At 37.0% G+C, this 19,800-nt stretch overlaps 1 protein-coding gene across 1 annotated transcript; it reads left to right on the top strand.

Annotated features, from left to right (window-relative positions):
• The first annotated feature begins 9,667 nt into the window (after nt 1-9,667).
• Nucleotides 9,668-11,014, top strand: LOC114310923 (putative F-box protein At5g62660). Its single transcript, XM_082876786.1, has one exon. The coding sequence runs from the start codon at nt 9,668-9,670 to the stop codon at nt 11,012-11,014; it is 1,347 nt and encodes a 448-aa protein (XP_082732912.1).
• The last annotated feature ends 8,786 nt before the right edge of the window (nt 11,015-19,800 follow it).

Here is a 19,800-nt window from a genome sequence, read left to right as displayed (position 1 = left end):
TTGATTTCTACCCTCGATTTCTTTGTGGAAATCCTCTGGCTTGGATAGGGCATATATTAAAGACTTTCGAAGCTTTGGAGACATTTTCAGTGCATCATATACGCTCAATAATGCTGGAATTTTCTTTAGATGAGCTAGTACATTATATTTCACTTGCTCTTCCTCCAGCAAAACCTGTGGAACTTTTTACGTTTGAGGGTCCTAAGGATTTCGTAATTTCCTCCGGTAGGTCAAATAAGTCTGGCATACTTCAGCAACCGCCTTTTTGTCGATCTCAACCTCTTTTGTTCCCTCACTTGTTTGGACCACGTTAATTGGTCCAGCTGCAGGGTGATCATCATCATCAGCCACTTCTCCATCTTCCTGGAATTGCATTCTTCTCCCATTTCTTAGGTACCGGGAGTCACGCCTATAAAAGCATTGGGATTTTACAAAATCGTTCTTCATGGCCTCCCAATTAGGCACCACCACCCCTTCGATGGAGCAATACCAGTCAAAGGCGGTCCCTTCCAAAGAAATGGGGAATTGTTTTAGGCAAAGTGTTTGATTTTAAGTTGTTTCCCAACACTGTTTCAAAAAACGCCTAATATGTTTTTGAGGATCTCAATACCCCTCATATAAGACAAAATTCGGAAGTTCGTATCCTTCAGGAAATGGTGTTTGCTCTACCCATAAAGGGAACAAATCCCTTGGGCGATAAGTGCCCATCTCGAAGATCAAGGGCAGTTTCAATCTTCTCCTCAATTGTGCCTTCTATGAAATCATATGTTTGAGAAGATATACCTTCGTCATCAAAATGTTTTGACATCTCAATTTCTATTGGCCATGGTTTATAAAATGTCCTATAGAATCGATCAGCCATGGTGTCCCAATCTGGGATTGAATTAGGTGGCAGGCTGAAGTACCAATCTGCTGCCCATCGTTCCAAAAAAAGAACGAACTGTCATAGAAGTAACGCCTGGCTTTTTACTGTGTTTCCACATTGTGCAAGGAAACGAACCAAATGGCGCCTTGGACAACCTGTCCCATTATATAAAGGAAAACAAGGTACTGCATATCCTTGTGGGAATTGAACCCATTCGACCCAATTAGGGAAAGGGTGTCCAGAAATTTCATTTATTTCAATAATCAAATTTTGATGGGCTTCAAAACCCCCATCTTTCAAAGAGACTGTTGCTTTTGCCTGATGTTCCGCTTCCCTTTTAGCTTCAATTTTTGCTTTCTCATCATCACTTGGATTGCAAATGATTTGTATTTCTCGCTCTTCAAAATTTACATCCACAGTGATGACATTATAAGGAAAGTCAAAGTGGTCACTTGATATACTTTCTCTATCGTATGTCCTAGCTGGGGATGTGTGTGGTGAACCATCAGGAGAAAAGTCAAGTTCCCAATCTTCATTAGGATCCTCAACTTGAGATGACTTTGCTTGTTTACTTGAATGCTTCCATACTTCATCATCCGACATACACCTGCCATTCACCTCATCATCCTTGAAGTGTAGTCATTTTTTCACCTTTTTCACAAGCTCAGAGTCGGACCTACACCCGGTGTCTCCTTGTTCTGTTCCCCTTATATATTCTGGAGTGCTTTGATAGTACATTGGTGGTATTGGCAAATATTTTGGAGAAAAGGCTTCTGTTGTGTACTCCGGAGAAACTGGTGTATACTCTGGTGAGGCTAGTGTGTATTCTGGAGAAGTTAGTGTATACTCTGGTGAGTCAGGTATGCAGATAGGAGATTTAATGCAATCTCCTTCCCTAACTTTTGAACCAACTTCACCCTCATCTTCCTCTTCATCACTCAAAACAATGATGGTTAGGCAAGGGGCCAAAGTAAACTTTTCCTCCCTCCTTTTATCAAAGTATGTCTGCAACTCCACAGGTTGAAATTTTGAAGGTAGAAATTCCTCCAATGTGACTGGGACAATGGGACATTGCTCTAACTGCTCATCAGGGACCAATTTCTCCCATTTCCCCTTTTTTGGGTTCTTTTTTTATTTTCTCTTACTTACTTTGGCTTTTTTCTATTTCTTGGAAACTTTTGATTTTTGCTTTTTGGAAACTTTTGGCCCTTGTGTTGTTGAATCAACCACATTTCTAGCTTTCACTATGGCATTTTGTTTTTTCTTCATGCTTTTTGACTGATAAACAACCCATTCACCTTCATTATCATTGTCGATAGTGTTTGGGTTAGCAGATGCTTTCTCTTGAGGAGGGAGCTCGATAATCTTAGAGTCCAAAAGTTCCTGAATTTTATCCTTCAGAACAAAGCACTCTTTTATCGGATGGCTAATTAAACGATGGTAGGGGCATTACTTTGGATCGTTGGTCTTTCTTACCTCATGTGGTCTTTTCACCTCAGGGAGAGCAATCAACTTTTGCTCCAACAGATTTTCAAATAGGTCTTCGACCAGATCATCCGTGAAAGAATATTTCTTCTCCAACCTCTCTTTGATAGTCACCTTTTTAAATTCCTTGGGCTTTTTAGCCCCTACTACAACAGGACCCTTCTTTCTGGTTTTAATTATAGCTGCAATTGAGGACTCAACCCTTTCAACAGCCCTAGGCCTCATTCGTTTAGCTAGATGCAGCTCCATATCATGGGCTTTGGTGCATAGATCGTTGAATCCTTCAAAAGTTTGAGCCATAAGAGCCGTAGAGAGCTCATGTCGGAAGTTGTTAAAGCACATCCGAATTAACTCTAATTGCGTAAACTTTTGAGGATAGGCAAACGTCAAAGCTTGCCATCTTGTAATGAAATCTGTAACAGACTCATTGTCACGTTGCTTGGTCGCAATCAGTTCTAGTACTCCAACTCGCCTTTGTGTGTTGCAGAACTGTTTAAGGAACTCCTTCACCATGGAATCCCAATTTGGGATTGATCCCTCAGGAAGATTAGCATACCAAGTAAATGTAGAACTTTCAAGTGATTGGACAAATAGCTGCAGGCACAGGGCCTCATTCTGGGCTATGGGCCCGTATCTTGAAAGAAAATGAGCCATATGTTGTCTTGGATCTCTTGTTCCATCAAACATTTTGAAATTTGGTTGGGAAAAACCAGAAGGGAATGGAACAACATCTACCCATGCTGGGTAAGTTTTGTAATTATTCGAAAGTTCTTATCATCTTTTTCTTTGACTTTCTTTACTTGTCTCCTTACCATATCATCAATCATGGCCATGAGCATTGGATTCATACCACCACTAGTTAAATCAGAGTGACAAGGACCATTGCCCTCTGGGGCTAGTGTGCTTTGTATGCCTACGGATGTCCCCACAACAGGTTGTGTCATTTGTTTGGGTGCACTTCCTGGTCTTGTCATTTGGGCCTACAACTGTTGCATTTGCTTCAATATAGCAGCCATTTCCCGTTCTCTTCTCTCAAGTTGTTCTTGTAGGGCCACCACTTTTTCCTTGAGACCTTGGTCTTGTTGGACCTGCGAATTTTCACCTTCTTTCTCAACCTCAGTCATCATAACTGTGACTTTGTTGATATCTCTCAATTCATTGTTTCTAATATCCGTTGAAACAAACGAGATAGAATCATCTTGTTTGTACAAAGGATTATCAACCCCTACAACATTACTCATATTTGAAGCATCAGACTGCGATACTTTGTTTTGAGCCTTACGAGTTATGGACCTTGTTACAGGCCCTTTTCTTATTCCCTCCATAGATAGTTCAATCAAAGTAGAAATATTTCCCAAGGGTTGTTTACCCTCCTCCACCTTTGACCTTCTAACGAAGACAGGACTTTCAATTTGTTTTTAGCGTTCATCTTTCGAGAGAGCCCTTTCAATAGCTCCTATAACATTTGTTGCCACTGTTCTTAATTCCAGTTTCTTTAAGGCCTTATTTCTTCTACGCTTTTGTCTTTTCGAAATGAGACCATTTGATGACATATCAAGTCGAGCCCCTAGGGGTATAGAAGGAACCGTTTGCGTTTTTGCAAATTCCTCATGAATTTTCAAAACAGTCCCTACATTTCTAGGGTGGACCAATTGATGTTGACTCAAATCTCGTCGGGCCAACGGGTGTTCCTTATTCGAACCCTGTTGCGCCAATGGGTATTCCTTATTCGAACCCTGTCGAGCCAACGAGAGTTCCTTTGGCTCCTGAGAGTTGACTGAAATTTGGTTTAACCGATTTTGTGCTCTGAACAGAACTATTGGTTCGTAGGCCGCAATTGTTTTTTCAACAATCGGGACCTTTTTTTCCATCAACAGGAGTTTGGGTTATTACCCTCCTCCCAATGGCCCTAATGATGGCCATGTTTTCAGCAGAGGCTTTCTTTTGGGCAAACTCCACCATTTTAATGGAATCTTCTAACCTTTTGAGTAGTTGGGCCACAACATTTTTTGTTGCCCCCGTTGAAGTTGCAACAAAAGTCGTAGTTGCAAACTGGTTAGCCTCTTTTGCCTGAATTAGAAAGCTCTTCGTTGGGGCTGTGGCCCTCACGGTTGCGTACTGCTTCGACGCTTTCACATAATCTTCAGTAATCTTTCTCAAACTTTCAGCTTGCTGGAGAAGTGTGACTTTCTTCGTCACACCAGTTACCTTCGGGACAACCAAGTGCTTTCGCTCCGAAGCCCCTTGGGTAATAGGGGAAATAAGTGCATCTTTCTAGGATTTCGCTGATTCTACCTTTGGGACAGCCAAGAGCATTCGCTCCGGAGCCCCTTGGGTGATGGGTGCTATCTCCACCCTTGGTGACTTCAGAACCACTGGAGTGTAGGTTTGTCTCTTGATAGTTGCTTCAGCATTCTTATAACAAAAGAATATGTCAGTAAGTTTCAACTATATATATATATATTTTTTTTTTTGTTCTTCAAAAGATGGGAGGAGAAATAAGTCCCACTGTGCGTGCCAGAATTTGTAGACACAAATTTTAAAACATGAAGTGTTTCAACACATTTCAAAATTTTATGTTACAAATGTCCACTGTTTAGTTTTTGGACTAAACAGTGTTGATTATTTGAATAGCAGGTTCTTATTCCGATCTGTATTTCAAATCGCTAATTACACATTTTATACAAATGAAACCTCTGATTAATGAAGAACAAAATAAACAACAAAAGAAAATTTAAGAAAAATAAATATTTTATTGAAATTGTTATGGGTTTTAAACCCTCGAATACAAAATACAATTCTTGGGTTTGGAACCCTTTACCTATTCATCGCCATTAGCGTAGGCTCTTGAGTTCTCTAGGCTTCTTGTCTTCTTACTTGTAATGATTTCTTTAGCTCTCAATTTCTTTCTCTCTCTCTCTCTCTCTCTCTCTCTCTAATCTTTTCACTTCTGATTTCCTGATCCCCCGTCTTGTGTGATGGTCCTCATATTTATAAAGGGCCATTAGGTGATAGGAGTGCCTCATCTTCAATTTGAATTTCAAATTGAATGATAGCGCCATTTGAATTTTGAATAATAGCACTATCTGATTAATCGTATATCTGATTAACCGGATTGATCTTTGGAGTTTCATCTTGTGTGGTGTCCTTGCTGTAGGCTCTACAGGTGTCATCTTTCGTAGGCTCCACATGTCACTTAAGCATCTTGAATAACATCATTGAGATACAATGTCGTTTTATTTATGCACTTCAACGGATTATATTGATCTTTTTAGGAAGTGATTACCTACAACTTTCCTATCATAGGCTTTATACGTGTCATAAATTTAGTTGAAATTTATGTGCCAACAGAATGCTGTCTAAAAACTTGTATACAAACCTAAGTAAATTAGCAGAGTTTGCTGAAGAATAACTAAACATTTTTAGGGTAAATTACACTAACCACCCAGGAGGTTTGGAAAAAATATAATAAACCTTACAAGTTTGGCATAATTACACTGACTCCTTTCTAGTAAGGCTACAATGATTGAAATTAATGCACATGGTGTGTAGACACTTTACTCTAAGGTAAAAATATATATTTTAGTGTAAAAGAGATGAAAACATTATCTTTCCATCAATACGATGAACGAATGACTGATGAAAAGGAGGGAAAGTGTTATGTGAATTAAAATCTTAAGGGAGCACATTATAATTATATTAAAATTGTGGAGCTTGGTGTATTTTCTCAAACCTCAAAGGAGGTTAGGGTAATTTAATTTACCCAAAATTTTAAGAATCAAGTATCAACATATGATTGTGATGCATTGCAAGCATACACAATGGAAAGTAGAGGAAGATAATGTGTTTTGACATGAAGGATCACATAGAAACTCAAGTCTCATCAGCTGAAATGCTGAAGGCAATTCTGTAGAAAATAGTATGCCCATTGTCCAGGCCTTACCGCATCAAGAATCACACAGTTATCTACAGATCTGAAGGACAACGTTGAAGAAGTCTATTGGCATTGAACATTCAAACACAACCTTTGGAGGTATTATTTTTTTAACTGACCAAAGATAGTACCATAATTGTTTGGTTCATTTTTTTGTAGAGCAGTATTATGTTACTTTTGGAGAGCATGTCCATGACTTTTCATGTTTCTTTTCCCCTAAAATATGTATTTATTCTCATTTGTTAATGAGTTTTCATCAAAGAATGCTGATATTCTGTTTTTATGGTTGACATATTAAATGAATATAATTTATTAGAGTCTATAAGTTTTCATATAGATCATCAAGTTTTCATATAGATCATTTGGATGCAGGGTGTTGACAGGCTAATTGTTTTTTGTGGTTGCTTCCCTGCATTTCTTGATTTACTTGGTTTGCCTTTGGTTCAATTTTTAGATGTGCTGATATAGTACCTGACTCTCAAACTAATTAGGACTAGCGTAGTTGGTCAGAACTCTTGCACTTCAATAGGAAGGTCATGGGTCCAAGTTACAAGACTCCCCCTCACTTAGCTACGACATCCTATGTCCTAAAAAAAAAAATTTAAAAAATCAGAAGGGATTGCATTTGAACCTATAGAATCTATCTTCATCTGAACCTTTTAGAAGAAAAACAAAACTCAGTTGTGCACTATTTGATTTCCCTATAGCCTTGTTTTTGGCCTAGGAGTAGGATATATTGAATAAAACAAAGAAGAGGAAAAGGAAGCTGAGCAGGGGCGACGCCACTTAGTGATAGAGAGGTATCAACTAAACTTCTGAAACAAAATATTTTTCTGTATATAACTCTTGCTAAAACTACAATTTCCACCACTGAAGAAATGTCTTTGTATCCCCATATATCTATATTACATTTTATGGCTTTTGAAATTATCTTGTCTATGGTTTGTAGCTAAGATTGTTCCATTAGAGAACTCAATGGTTAGATTTGTTTGCTCCAAATTTAAACAGGGTCTGCAACAACAAACCAGAACATCATAAAATCCATGTCCAACAACTTGCTACTACACTACTCATAATCAACTCTGAATCTGCGTTGCTCTAATGCCTTGAAATCTTCAACAAAACAACAAATTGATTAGTATCTGATTGATATCCCAATTAGAAACTTATTAGTCCCTGTACTGAATTTCTTCAGCAAAATATTCCTCCATGATACACTCATGTAACAGTAGCTTCAGCCCCTACTTGTTCAATCATAATCAAAACAGCCATTTGTTCTGCCAAGAATAAAATAAAAGAAAATGCGTCTGCTTGGTAACGTTTACGTTTTCAGTTTATATTTACAAAAATTTTATAAATTGATTTTTGTTTATTTTTTGTTTATTTTTAGAAAAACATAAACTACAAACGCGTTTGGTAATTGACAAAATGTTTAAAAAAATTTAAAAATATAAAAAAAAGTGAGAAATGGCAAGTGGTGGCAAGTGGCGGCGGAAGACGGTGGTGGAAAGTGGTGACGGTGGGTGGTGGGTAGTGGGTGGTGGAGGGTGGTGGCGGGTAGGTGAAAAAATAAAATAAAGAATAATGTTTGAGAGCTTAAATTTGGCCCTCCCTAATCCCCCTAATCCCCAAAACGACGTTGTTTTGGGGATTTTTTTTTTTCTTTTCTTTTTTCTTCTTCCATGTAGGTGAAAAAATAAAATAAAATAGCCACCCTATCATTTGTTCTGCCAAGAATAAAATAAAACAGCCATTTGTTCTGCCAAGAATAAAATGGGAGAAAAAAGTGTGTTTGGTTTCAATTTTTTGAATTCAGTTTTTCGAAAATTGAGTTTTTATTTTCGTGTTTTTTTTGTTTTGTTTTTAGTGAATATTTTTAAAATTTTAAGCATTTTTTTTTCTTTTTTTAGATGCACCTTACTTAGATATATCTAAAAAGTAAAATATTTGTGAAAAAATATTTTAAAAAATTAATAAATACACAAAAATACAAAATATATATATATTGAATCTTTGTTTTTGTTTTGTTTTTGCTTTGTTTTTTTTTATTTTTTATTTTTTATATTTTTGATATTTAGTGAATTTTTTACAAATTTTTTTTACAAAAATTATATTTTTGAGTATATTTATGTTAGGTGTATCTAATTTTTTTTTAAAAAAATGCTTAAAATATTAAAAAAAAATTAATAAAAACAAAAAAATACGAAAACAAAGAAGTAGAATTTTTTGAAAAGTATTTTTAAAAAACTAAAAACAAACATTATTATCTTTTAGATCTTCATGGGCTTTATATTTTGAGGTGATAAGGCCACGAGAAAAGCTAAGGATCATGAAAAAACTTTCATGAAAATGATCACGAAAGAATTATGACTCTTGAATTACTTTGATTAGTATGTGGTGTTTTATTTTAAGTGTAATCCAAGAGTCATAAATCTTTCATGATCATTTTCATGAAATTTTTTTCATGATACCTAGTATTGCTCTAAGCCCGCACAAGTCACCCTATCATTATGTATAAATTTTTTTATTTGGAATTCATTATGTATCTTAAAATAAAAGCATCTATTAAGCAACATCATCCTTGTTTTCCTCATTTTTTGAAGCTTCAAAGTTCAAACTTCGTCTCCTATATAATTCTGATTATATCATTAATGGGCAAGAAGAGAGAGGGGAAGAAAATAGTAAGAGGGGTGATTTCTATTTTGTTAAAAAGTGAGTGAATATGAATAGTCAATATTACCCTTAAGAAATAGACAGGTGACTATTTTACATATAAAAAAAAGAAAAAGAAAAAGAAAATATTTGTTCTGCTATTTTAATTGTCTTTATTTGACGCGTTAAAAAAATTTAGTGTTAAATGTCAATTGAATAAATCAACAATAAGCAAATTTCAAGAAATGTGGGGGTGGGGGTGTAACTTACCCTTTCTTTTTATACCATAAAGTTGTAATCAACTGTCCACGAGAAGTTAAGTAGTGGTTTAATAACGATGTTATCTTTTTTTTTTTTTTTTTTAATGATACCAAAATTAAATTTATTTTGTGTATACAAATATTTTCAAATAAATAAAAATAAAAAATAATTATGTTTTACTGGAGAGTGGAAGGTGTCGGGTCACCCATGAAAAGCGGGTCACGTCACATATATTTGAGTTGTACTGTAACAAGACTTCTAGGCTTATAAAAATACTATTTACTCAAAATCTTATCCTAAAACAAAATGTATGATATAAATTTAAAGTTAATAACGTGCATCACACACCCATAATAAATATAATCCATTGCGTATGAAGTAGCAACTTTCAAGATTGAAAGGATATCGTGAAAAATAAAAAATAAATTTAGGGTTCTAACTTTTAGGGAGGTCTAACAGCGGCTGCTTCCATGGGCGATGATGACAAGAGTCTTACACAATACAACCGTGACCATCCCAAGAAATTGAGAAACATGGAGCCAAAGCTTGAACCAGATCAACCTGATCAGCCTCACTACATTGCCCATATACCAGAAGATATATTGTCTCATGTTATATCTCGAATGCCATGGAGGTCCATATGCAGACTCAAATGTGTGAGCATGTACTGGTATTCTCTCATCAACTCTAAAACTATAGCCCCCTCACCCTTCAGATCGTCTCTATTTAGTACTAACAACAAAGAACCAGGCCTGTTTGCTGGTGTGTTTTATCAGAATTTCAATTCTACTGAGCCTTGTTTTTTTAGTGCTGATAAGGACATAAAAGTTGAGTTCATCACATTGGGATCTAGATTGGAACTAGAAGTAGGTGAGTTGATTGAGAGGGGTTTGTATGCAGTAGATGAGAACATGCCTTTAATTCCATTCAATTTTTACATCGAGGCATGTTGCCATGGCCTGCTTTTGTGTTCTCACCCCAAGCCATGTAAGCAATGTAAACTGCGAAATTGTCAGGTTGATAGGCACTATGTTTGCAACCCCATCACCAAGAAATTCATTTGGCTTCCAAAGCCTCCTGAGTACCCTCATCGGACTGTGAAAACTGGTTTTCTTGTTGATCAAGAAAGCGGGCACTACCAAGTCATGCAAATCCCGGTTAATTTTCATGCTGACCCCATTGCCAAAGAGGGTTTTGTAATGGTTGATTCATACTCATCTTTGTTGCGTACTTGGAGAACTGAACACTTTGAATTTCATCCTCGCTCACATGAAAACCCTAGTCCTGCTGTTTTCTTTTCTAGTGTTGTGTTCACAGGGCCGGCAGTTCAAATGAGAGGATCGCTGTATTGGGTAGCTACAAGGGATGTTGTAGTGTGTTGTAACGTAGAGAAGAAATTTTGTTTCATAAAGCAGCCGAATTTCAAGATATTTTCTGGGTTGATCAACACTCCATGTTTGGGTGAGTTCAATGGCGTGCTCCGGTACTTGGCGAGTGATTCTAGGATGGTGTGTTTATGGGATCTTCAAGCTGGGGAATGGGAACTTGTGAAGATGGTTCCTATTGACACAATTGCAAAATCTTTGTCTGATAAATATTGGATGATTGATGACTTTCATAATGTCAGGCCTTTGGCTCTCCAATGTTCAAATCCAGAAATGGTGTTTCTGGCATTCCCACATAAGTGGATCATGTCATACAATTTAGTCAGCGAGGAGGTAAATCTGATTGAAAGGATCGAAATGTCATACCTAATATTGACTCCTATGATTTTGATCCCATTTGTTCTTCCAAAGATGCCACTCCCAGTATTTTAGTGGCTAGAGAGAGAGATATGTTGGTATTATTAGTTAGTTATTAGAGGCAATCCACATTCATGATATTTAGAAGAGCATTTTTTGGTTTTTTTTTTTTGGATCAATGGAGTTTGAACTATGAAGTACTACCCATTTGGTTATGTTTTCATTTTCCGATTTTTTGTATTCGCTTTTTAGAAAACACGTAAATTGTTTGGCCAACAAAAAAAATATAGGAATACTAAAAACACAAAAACAGGGGGATTCTTCTTTTTGGACTTCGGTTTTGTATTCTCGAAAGCAGTAACAAATGAAAGTTTGAAAATACCCAACAATTATTTATTTATTTATTATTTTTTTTAATCGTTCTTAATATGTAGAGGTGGTTTTCATAAATGATGTTTTGAAAATTGTTTTTGATTCACCAAACAAATATTTGTGTTGTTCTTGAAAAATAAAACCAGAAAACAGAGATGTGCTTTGTGTTGCTATGGGACTAAAGTAGAGAACTGATGCCAATTGGATGAACCTTGTATTATTAATGTTGAAATATTTTCACTAAATCTCTGTGTAATTAAAAATCCCATTCTGAATTCTTTTTTCTTCTTTCTTTTTTCTACACAAAATTGAGGCAAATAAGGCTAAAGATGGGATTAGTTTCATTGCTGCAACTTCAATATGTTACATCAGTATGCTATTTTTAAACTTGTTATTTAATTATTTGAAAGTTACAGTATTAGGCTTATCAATGAACCTCTGAAATATCATATTCCTTAATGACAAAGAAAGACATTAAAAAAAAATGTGTTGGTGTATGAATTAGTTGTTAGGATCAAACACACACCCAGAAAATTATCTCACACACACACAGAGAACACAATATTTACGTGGTTCGGCCCAATGCCTACATCCACGGACAGAAATGAGAATTTTCACTAAAATGGAGCAAAATACAAAATACAGAGGAGGAGATGAAACTCACTCAACTCACAGCTCTTTACTCTCTAATTTCTGATATCTCTCATCCTCTCCCTCCCGTCTCTATTTATACACAAAAGGAGTAGGTGGGAGAGCCTTCATTCTTGACTTGGGTAGCCTCCATTCTTGACCCTTGCTATGGTTGGTGGCTGCCAAGCTTGACTTGGTTAGTTGCCTTCCCATGTTTTTCATGCATGTGGGTTGGAACAACAATTCTCCCCCTCCATACCCATATGCATGACTGACTTCTCACTTGAAGTCCATCCCGGCAATGTCTCTGCAAATTTCGAGTTTGTCTCTCGAGACCACCTTTGTAAGCATGTCAGCTGGATTCTTATCTGTGTGGATCTTGATTAGTTCCAATAACTGTTTGTCCATCACTTCACGTATCCAATGATACCGAACATCAATGTGCTTTGTGCGAGAATGGTACATTGAATTCTTGCTCAGGTCTATGGCACTCTGACTATCACAATGTACCGTGAACTTTTCTTGCTTTAATCCCAATTCTTGGAGAAACCGTTTCAACCACAACATTTCTTTCCCGACTTCCGCTGCGGCAATATACTCTGCCTCGGTTGTGGATAAAGCAACACACTTCTGCAGCTTGGACTGCCAAGACACAGCTCCCCCTGCGAAAGTGAACAGCAATCCTGATGTAGATTTCCTACCATCAAGATCGCCTGCCATATCTGAATCAGTATAGCCTTCCAAGACTGGTTTAGCATCTCTAAAGCACAAACACATTTTTGCTGTACCCTTGAGGTACCTCAGAATCCACTTGACTGCTTCCCAATGCTCTTTTCCTGGATTGGAAAGGAATCTGCTTACAACTCCAACCGCATGAGCAATATCTGGTCGGGTGGACACCATTGCATACATCAAACTCCCTACAGCGGATGAGTAGGGAATCGCCTCCATCTCTTGTCTTTCCTTCGTAGAGGAGGGACAAGAATTCTTGCTCAGCTTGAAATGATTAGCCAGCGGAGTACTGACTGGCTTGGCATCTTTCATGTTGAACTTCTCAATTACTCGTTCAATGTACTTCTCCTGTGACAGCCACAACTTCTTGGCTTTCCTGTCACGCACAATATTCATGCCCAAAATTTGCTGTGCAGGGCCTAGGTCCTTCATGTCAAAGGACTGTAATAACTCCTTCTTCAATGATCTGATTGTTGTGGCATCTTGTCCAACGATCAACATATCATCAACATAGAGCAGAAGTATGATAAAGTTTCCACCGGGAAATGTCCTGACATAAACACACTGGTCTGCAACAGTTCTCTTGTACTCATGACCTACCATGAATGAGTCAAACTTCTTGTACCACTGTCTCGGCGCTTGTTTGAGGCCGTAGAGACTCTTCTTCAATCTGCAGACTAAGTTTTCTTTCCCTTTGACTTCAAAACCTTCTGGCTGCTCCATGTAAATTTCTTCCTTCAGATCACCATGGAGAAATGCTGTCTTCACATCCATTTGTTCAAGTTCCAAATTCAAACTAGCTGCTAGTCCCAAAATTACTCGAATGGATGTCATTTTCACAACTGGCGAGAAGATTTCATCAAAATCAATACCTTTCTTCTGCCCAAAACCTTTGACAACCAATCGAGCCTTATACTTGACTAGCTTTCCGCTGCCATCTTTCTTCAACTTGAACACCCATTTGTTCTGCAATGCTTTTCGACCCTGGGGAAGTTTCACCAAATCATAAGTCTGATTCTTCTGCAAGGATTGCATCTCTTCTTGCATAGATTGCTGCCAGCTACTCTTCTCCTTATGATTTTGAGCTTCTTGAAAACTTTCTGGCTCCCCCTCATCGGTAAGCAAAATATACTCAGAAGCAGGGTATTTGGTTGACGGCTTAAATTCTCTTGTTGATCTTCGTAACTGTGGACCAACAGTCTCTGGTAGAGGGGGTTGTGGCTCCCCCTGCTCAACACCCTCTGCTTCTGGATCTTCTTCTTCTAGAAATCCATCCTGCAACTCTACATTATTGACTGCATGCTGCGGTAACTCTTCTTCATCAGTGGCATGCTGTGATGGTGCAGGGTTTGGAATAATTTCTGAAACATCATCAACTTTGGGTTTGGCTGGTTGCCCAAAGTCTTCAAAGGTCTAGCCTTCTTGAAACACCACATCTCGGCTTCGAATGACCTTTTTGTGTTTCGGATCCCACAATCTGTATCCAAATTCTTCATCTCCATAGCCAATAAAGATGCATGGAGTGGCTTTGTCATCCAGCTTCTGTCTGTGCTCCTTGGATACATGTGCAAATGCTTTGCACCCAAACACTCTCAAGTGAGAGTAAAAGATCTCCCTTCCAGACCATACTTCTTCTGGAATCTGAAAATTCAGTGGAACTGATGGCGATCTGTTGATCAAATAGCAAGCAACACGAACAGCTTCTCCCCAAAATGGCTTTGGTAGCTTTGCCATTTTGAGCATACATCTGACCTTCTCCACAATGGTTCGGTTCATTCTCTCGGCTATACCATTGTGTTGTGGGGTTCCAAGAACAGTCTTCTCATGCCGGATGCCGTGAGTAGCACAGTAGGCTTTAAATTCCTTTGACGTGTACTCGCCTCCATTGTCTGTTCGGAGACATTTCAGCTTCTTTTCAGTCTCCCTTTCCACCATAGCATGGAATGTCTGAAAATGCTGGAACACCTCAGCTTTGGTCTTTAAGACATAAACCCATACCTTCCGTGATGCATCATCAATGAATGTCAGAAAGTATTTTCTACCACCCAAAGATTCCACTTCAATGGGACCGCAAACATCAGAGTATACTCTGCTCAACAACTCTGATTGTCTTCTGGATGATGAATGGAAAGCTACTCTATGATGCTTCCCAAACAAGCAATTGTCACAAGGATTTAATTTTGCATCTTTGGCAAAGGGAATAAGTGACTTCTTTGCCAAAATCTGTAACCCTTTCTCACTCATGTGACCCAGCCTTTTGTGCCACAAATTTGGTGACGTCTCATCTTCTGCTGCGTTGAGACTATTTGAATTCACCTCCACATGAGTCTTGTATAGTGTGCCAATTGCCTGTCCTTTGGCTACCACGAGAGATCCCTTTTTCAACTTCCATATGCCTTTGCCAAAGTAGTTCTCATAGCCTTGTCGATCTAAGGCTATCCCTGAAATAAGATTCAGGCGTAAATCGGGAACATGCCTGACATCTTTCAACACCATCGTGCACCCAACTTTGGTTTGGATATGAACATCACCAATTCCCACAATTTTTGAAAAACTGGAGTTACCCATTTTCACTGTACCAAAATCTCCAGCTTGGTACGTACTGAAGAACTCCTTCTGGGATGTAGCGTGGTAGGAAGCTGCTGTATCTACCACCCACTCGGTGTCGTTGTCTGACATATGGAGGCATTCTTCTTCTTCAACAGAGAATAATGCAATATCCTCTGAGACAGAAACTGCAGTGGTCCCATCTTCGGTCTTTGGCTGTCTATTGCCTTGTTGTTGTTCTCCCTTCAAGGCATAGCAATACTTCTTTATGTGACCCTCCTGGCCACAATGGTAACATTTGAACCTTGGCCGGCTCGTTCCTTCTTTGAATTTCCCTCTGTCTTGAGATCTTCCTCTGCTGCGTCCTCTGCTTTTGCTTCTTCCCCTGCCCCTGCCTCTGCTTTTATTTTCTGTGACGAGGGCATGGGATTGATCTCCACCCATTTCTTTCTTTCTTGCCTCTTCACTAAATAAGGCATCTGTAACCATGCTCATGGTCAGTTTCCCTTCTGGGGCAGAGTTGCTGAGAGACACCACCAATGTCTCCCAACTGTCTGGCAAAGAACTGAGCAGCAATAGGGCCTGCATCTCATCATCTAACTCCATTTTGACAGTTGTTAGTTGGTTCACCAAATTTTGAAACTCACTGGTATGTTCAGCAACAGAGATACCGCCTTTCAACTTCAAATTCACAAGTCTCCTCATCAGGAGGGCTTTGTTCCGAGCAGTCTTCGACTGGTACATGCCTTCTAACTTTATCCAGAGAGCATAGGCATCAGTCTCCTGGGCGACATGGTGGAAGACACTGTGATCAATCCATTGTCTGATCTGGCCAATGGTCTTTCGGTTCTTCCGCTTCCAGTCTTCGTCTTTTTCCGTTGGTGGTTTAACTCCATTAAGCTCAATGGGGTCAAACAAATCTCGGCAATACAAGACATCTTCCATTCTAGGCTTCCAAATGGCATAATTGGAAGCATTTAACTTTATCATAGAACCTGAAGTCGACGTTGATTCCTCCATCATACAATAATGATCGTTGGCTGAAAAACAAGTTTTGCTGTGGAGTCCGGACTGGTCAAATTAGCCGGAAAAGCACTTCGGATTGCCAAAATAAAAACTTCAAATTTTTCAAAACTTATTTGCAAAATCTGACCGTACGGATGTGTCCGGAATACTCCAAATAGTTGGAAACCACTATTGGATCACCCAAATAGGATATCAAATGGCTTAGATCAAGCCAAAACAGATTGAATGGTTCAGATCGGCAGAATCTGGTGCGCCTGCGAAGCACCAGATTATTCCTCCGGTTCTGCTGACGTCAGCGGCTCAGTCAGCGGCTTGGTCAGCGGCTTGGTCAACTCGGCTCCGGCTCGGCTTGGGGCGCGCGTGCTGATGGCGCGTGTAAGGCACGCGCTGGTTCCTCAGTCGTCTTCCTCCATGAACCGCGCGTGGAGCGCGTGTCTGAGAGTGGGATCACGCGCCGGGTGCCTGAACGGCGCGTGTGGGCGCGTGATGAGAGTGGGATTCACGCGCCAACTTCCAGGGGCACGTGGGAGCGCGTGCGGTCTCCGTTTGGTGTCTGTTTTATATTTCTGGACTCCTCTCGTCGAGTCCTTGCTCCTGGTATGCTCAAAATCGGATTTCGAGCAATACGATTTCTGGGCAGTTTCGAAACAATACTCTGTTTTTCCGAAAAACGTACAACTTGGCTCTGATACCATTTTGTTAGGATCAAACACACACCCAGAAAATTATCACACACACACACAGAGAACACAATATTTACGTGGTTCGGCCCAATGCCTACATCCACGGACAGAAATGAGAATTTTCACTAAAATGGAGCAAAATACAAAATACAGAGGAGGAGATGAAACTCACTCAACTCACAGCTCTTTACTCTCTAATTTCTGATATCTCTTATCCTCTCCCTCCCGTCTCTATTTATACACAAAAGGAGTAGGTGGGAGAGCCTTCATTCTTGACTTGGGTAGCCTCCATTCTTGACCCTTGCTATGGTTGGTGGCTGTCAAGCTTGACTTGGTTAGTTGCCTTCCCATGTTTTTCATGCATGTGGGTTGGAACAACATTAGTTGATATTTTTTTGAAGTCTGATGCAAAGTTACAAGCATGTGTGGTTTTTCAGTTCTTTATTCATCCCCTTTTTCCTTTTTTGCTTTTCCTGTTAGGCTATAGTTTGTTTGAACAATGAGTTACTAAAAGGTGAGAGAGCATCTATGCTATCCCTTTGTTTTAGTTTAGACCTGTCTTGGAAAGAGTGGCTCTGTTGTCATCTACAAAGAACATAAAAGGATCATAATATAAATGTCCTCAGCATACTATCTCATCTTAAACAATAATGTTGACTACTCAAAAAAGTATTTACAAAAAGGGTTAGTTTTCAAATTTTAACTAATTTGAGAGACCTATGAGCTCACTACAGGTCCATGATCCACATTATTTAACACCATTAAATCTTTTCACAATAAATTTCATGGTTGCATTTTGAAGGTGCAGAAGTACCACTTTTTGGCTAACATGTGCTTTTTTTAATTGACTTTTTGGCTATTTTTACTTATGATAAAAAGTTCGTTTAGGTTAATTTTTTTATTTTTGTGAGAAAAAAAAAAATAATTATGATTTGAATGTAATATTTTATTTTATTGACTTTTAATTTTTTTTTTTTGTGCGCGGCTAATTTAGCCCAAAAAGTCAATGCCAAACATATGTCACAATGACTTAGGAGTATTTTAGAAAAATGGTTAAAAACTGATTTTTTGATTTTTTTTAGTTTTTTGATTTTTTTGTGAGAGAGGAAACAGATTAAAAATTAAGAAATGACTTTTAACACACTTCTGAAAATAGTTTTAATGAGAGTTAATTTTCATGTACCTAAAGTCAGATTTTAACAATTGAGCAATATGCTCCAAAAAAAAAAAAATAGCAATATATATGAAAAATGATTTAGACTTCTAAAAAGAGAGCTCTAATGGAGCATTAATTTGTCTTTTTCTTTCCTATATTTTATCTTTTACCTCACTTTTTTTTTTATATGTGGCCAGCTCATTAGAGATACACTGTAGCAGCTCTAATTAAAACTCTGCAGCAGATCTGCAATATATATATATATATATATGCGTGATTGATATTATTAAAAGAAACAAAAAAGAGTTTACTTTTCCACCCAACTTTTCAATAACCAAAGAAGAATATTTTTTATCATGTGGAAAGGCATAATCTTTTTTGAACATTAAATCTGCCTCATTTGGGAGCTTTTTTTTTTTAATAACTTCTTGATTTTTTAATTAAAATATGATATAAAAAAAATTAGTATGTTTAAAATAATTTCTTAACTTTTTATAAAAAGATGTACAAAAAGTAAAGAAAAAATAAAATTTTAAACTTTTTGATATAAATTATTGAATTTTTAATTTTTTTAATAATTTTTTAACTTTTTAATTAAAAAAATCCTTATCAAATGAAGTTTTAAAAAGTATTTGTCAAATCTACTTGAACTAAAAAAACGTTGTTAGGCCAAGTCTACAAAAATCAATTTTTGAAAGACTTTTTTAGCGTTTGATAATAATTTGAAGTTTTTGGTCATTTATTGCGAAATGAAAAATTACCTTAGGAAAGCAATATCTTGCTTTTTGGAACTCAAAATCATAAATGAAAATTATTATGATGATCTGTCTCGGGATTAAGCAATCCCACCTAAAAAAAAAGTCTGATAGTGCTATATACATTAATTAATATATTAATTAGCGTATTAATATTAATTATAATATTATTATTGTTCTCATTTATTAAGTAAATTATAAATATTAAAAATCTCTTAAATTATGTCACATCATCAATTGATACACTAATTAATATACTAATTAGTGCATATAGAATTATTCAAAAAAAGCCATTTAAAGATATAATAATGATTTTTGCATTAAAAACTGGAAGGAGCCCAATGTAATCCCCCAGTGTTGCTAAAGAATAAGTTTATATATACAAAAAACAAAAAAAAAAAAAAAAAATATTTATAAAATAACAAGGATTGTAAGAAATTTGTGTCCTATTCTATAAATGATTTTTGTGTTCAAAATCTACGTTCTCAAAAACAATTAAAATAAAATTGATAATTTTATGAAGGGAGGATCATTAAAGTCACTAATCATTTTTACTTCAATTGAGATTTAATAATGCTAGATATATCAAACTTTTTACTAAAAAAATTATCAAATACTTACATGTGTGAGTCCTACACCAATGTAAGTGATTTGATAAATTTATTAGTAGTTTTGTTGGTATTCCTAACATTTTTCATTGAGATTATCAAACATCTAAATTAGGACCTCAAAAGTAGGTTACAATAATTTTGAGTACATTAGAGTACATAATAAAACAAATGTTACTAAGTATTTCTTATATATTGTTTAATATTAAAAAGTGTGTATAAAATATTTTAAAATTAAATAAAACTATTAAAAAATATATTAATTTTAATAAAAATATATTGAATTAAGTGAAAAAGATCTTATATTTTTAAAATTTTTTATTTTTATTTTAAGGACACTTTTTAGCAAGAT

This window comes from Camellia sinensis, chromosome 6, assembly GCF_055761805.1.
Source record: "Camellia sinensis isolate YWXY chromosome 6, ASM5576180v1, whole genome shotgun sequence".
Classification (NCBI taxonomy): Eukaryota; Viridiplantae; Streptophyta; class Magnoliopsida; order Ericales; family Theaceae; genus Camellia; species Camellia sinensis.
Note: the sequence above shows the minus strand (reverse complement) of the source record. Positions and strands in the feature narration are given on the sequence as shown.

What these genes read in the sequence shown, in the direction of transcription:
- LOC114310923 (XM_082876786.1), top strand. Translation starts at nt 9,668, where the DNA reads ATGGGCGATGATGACAAGAGTCTTACACAATACAACCGTGACCATCCC.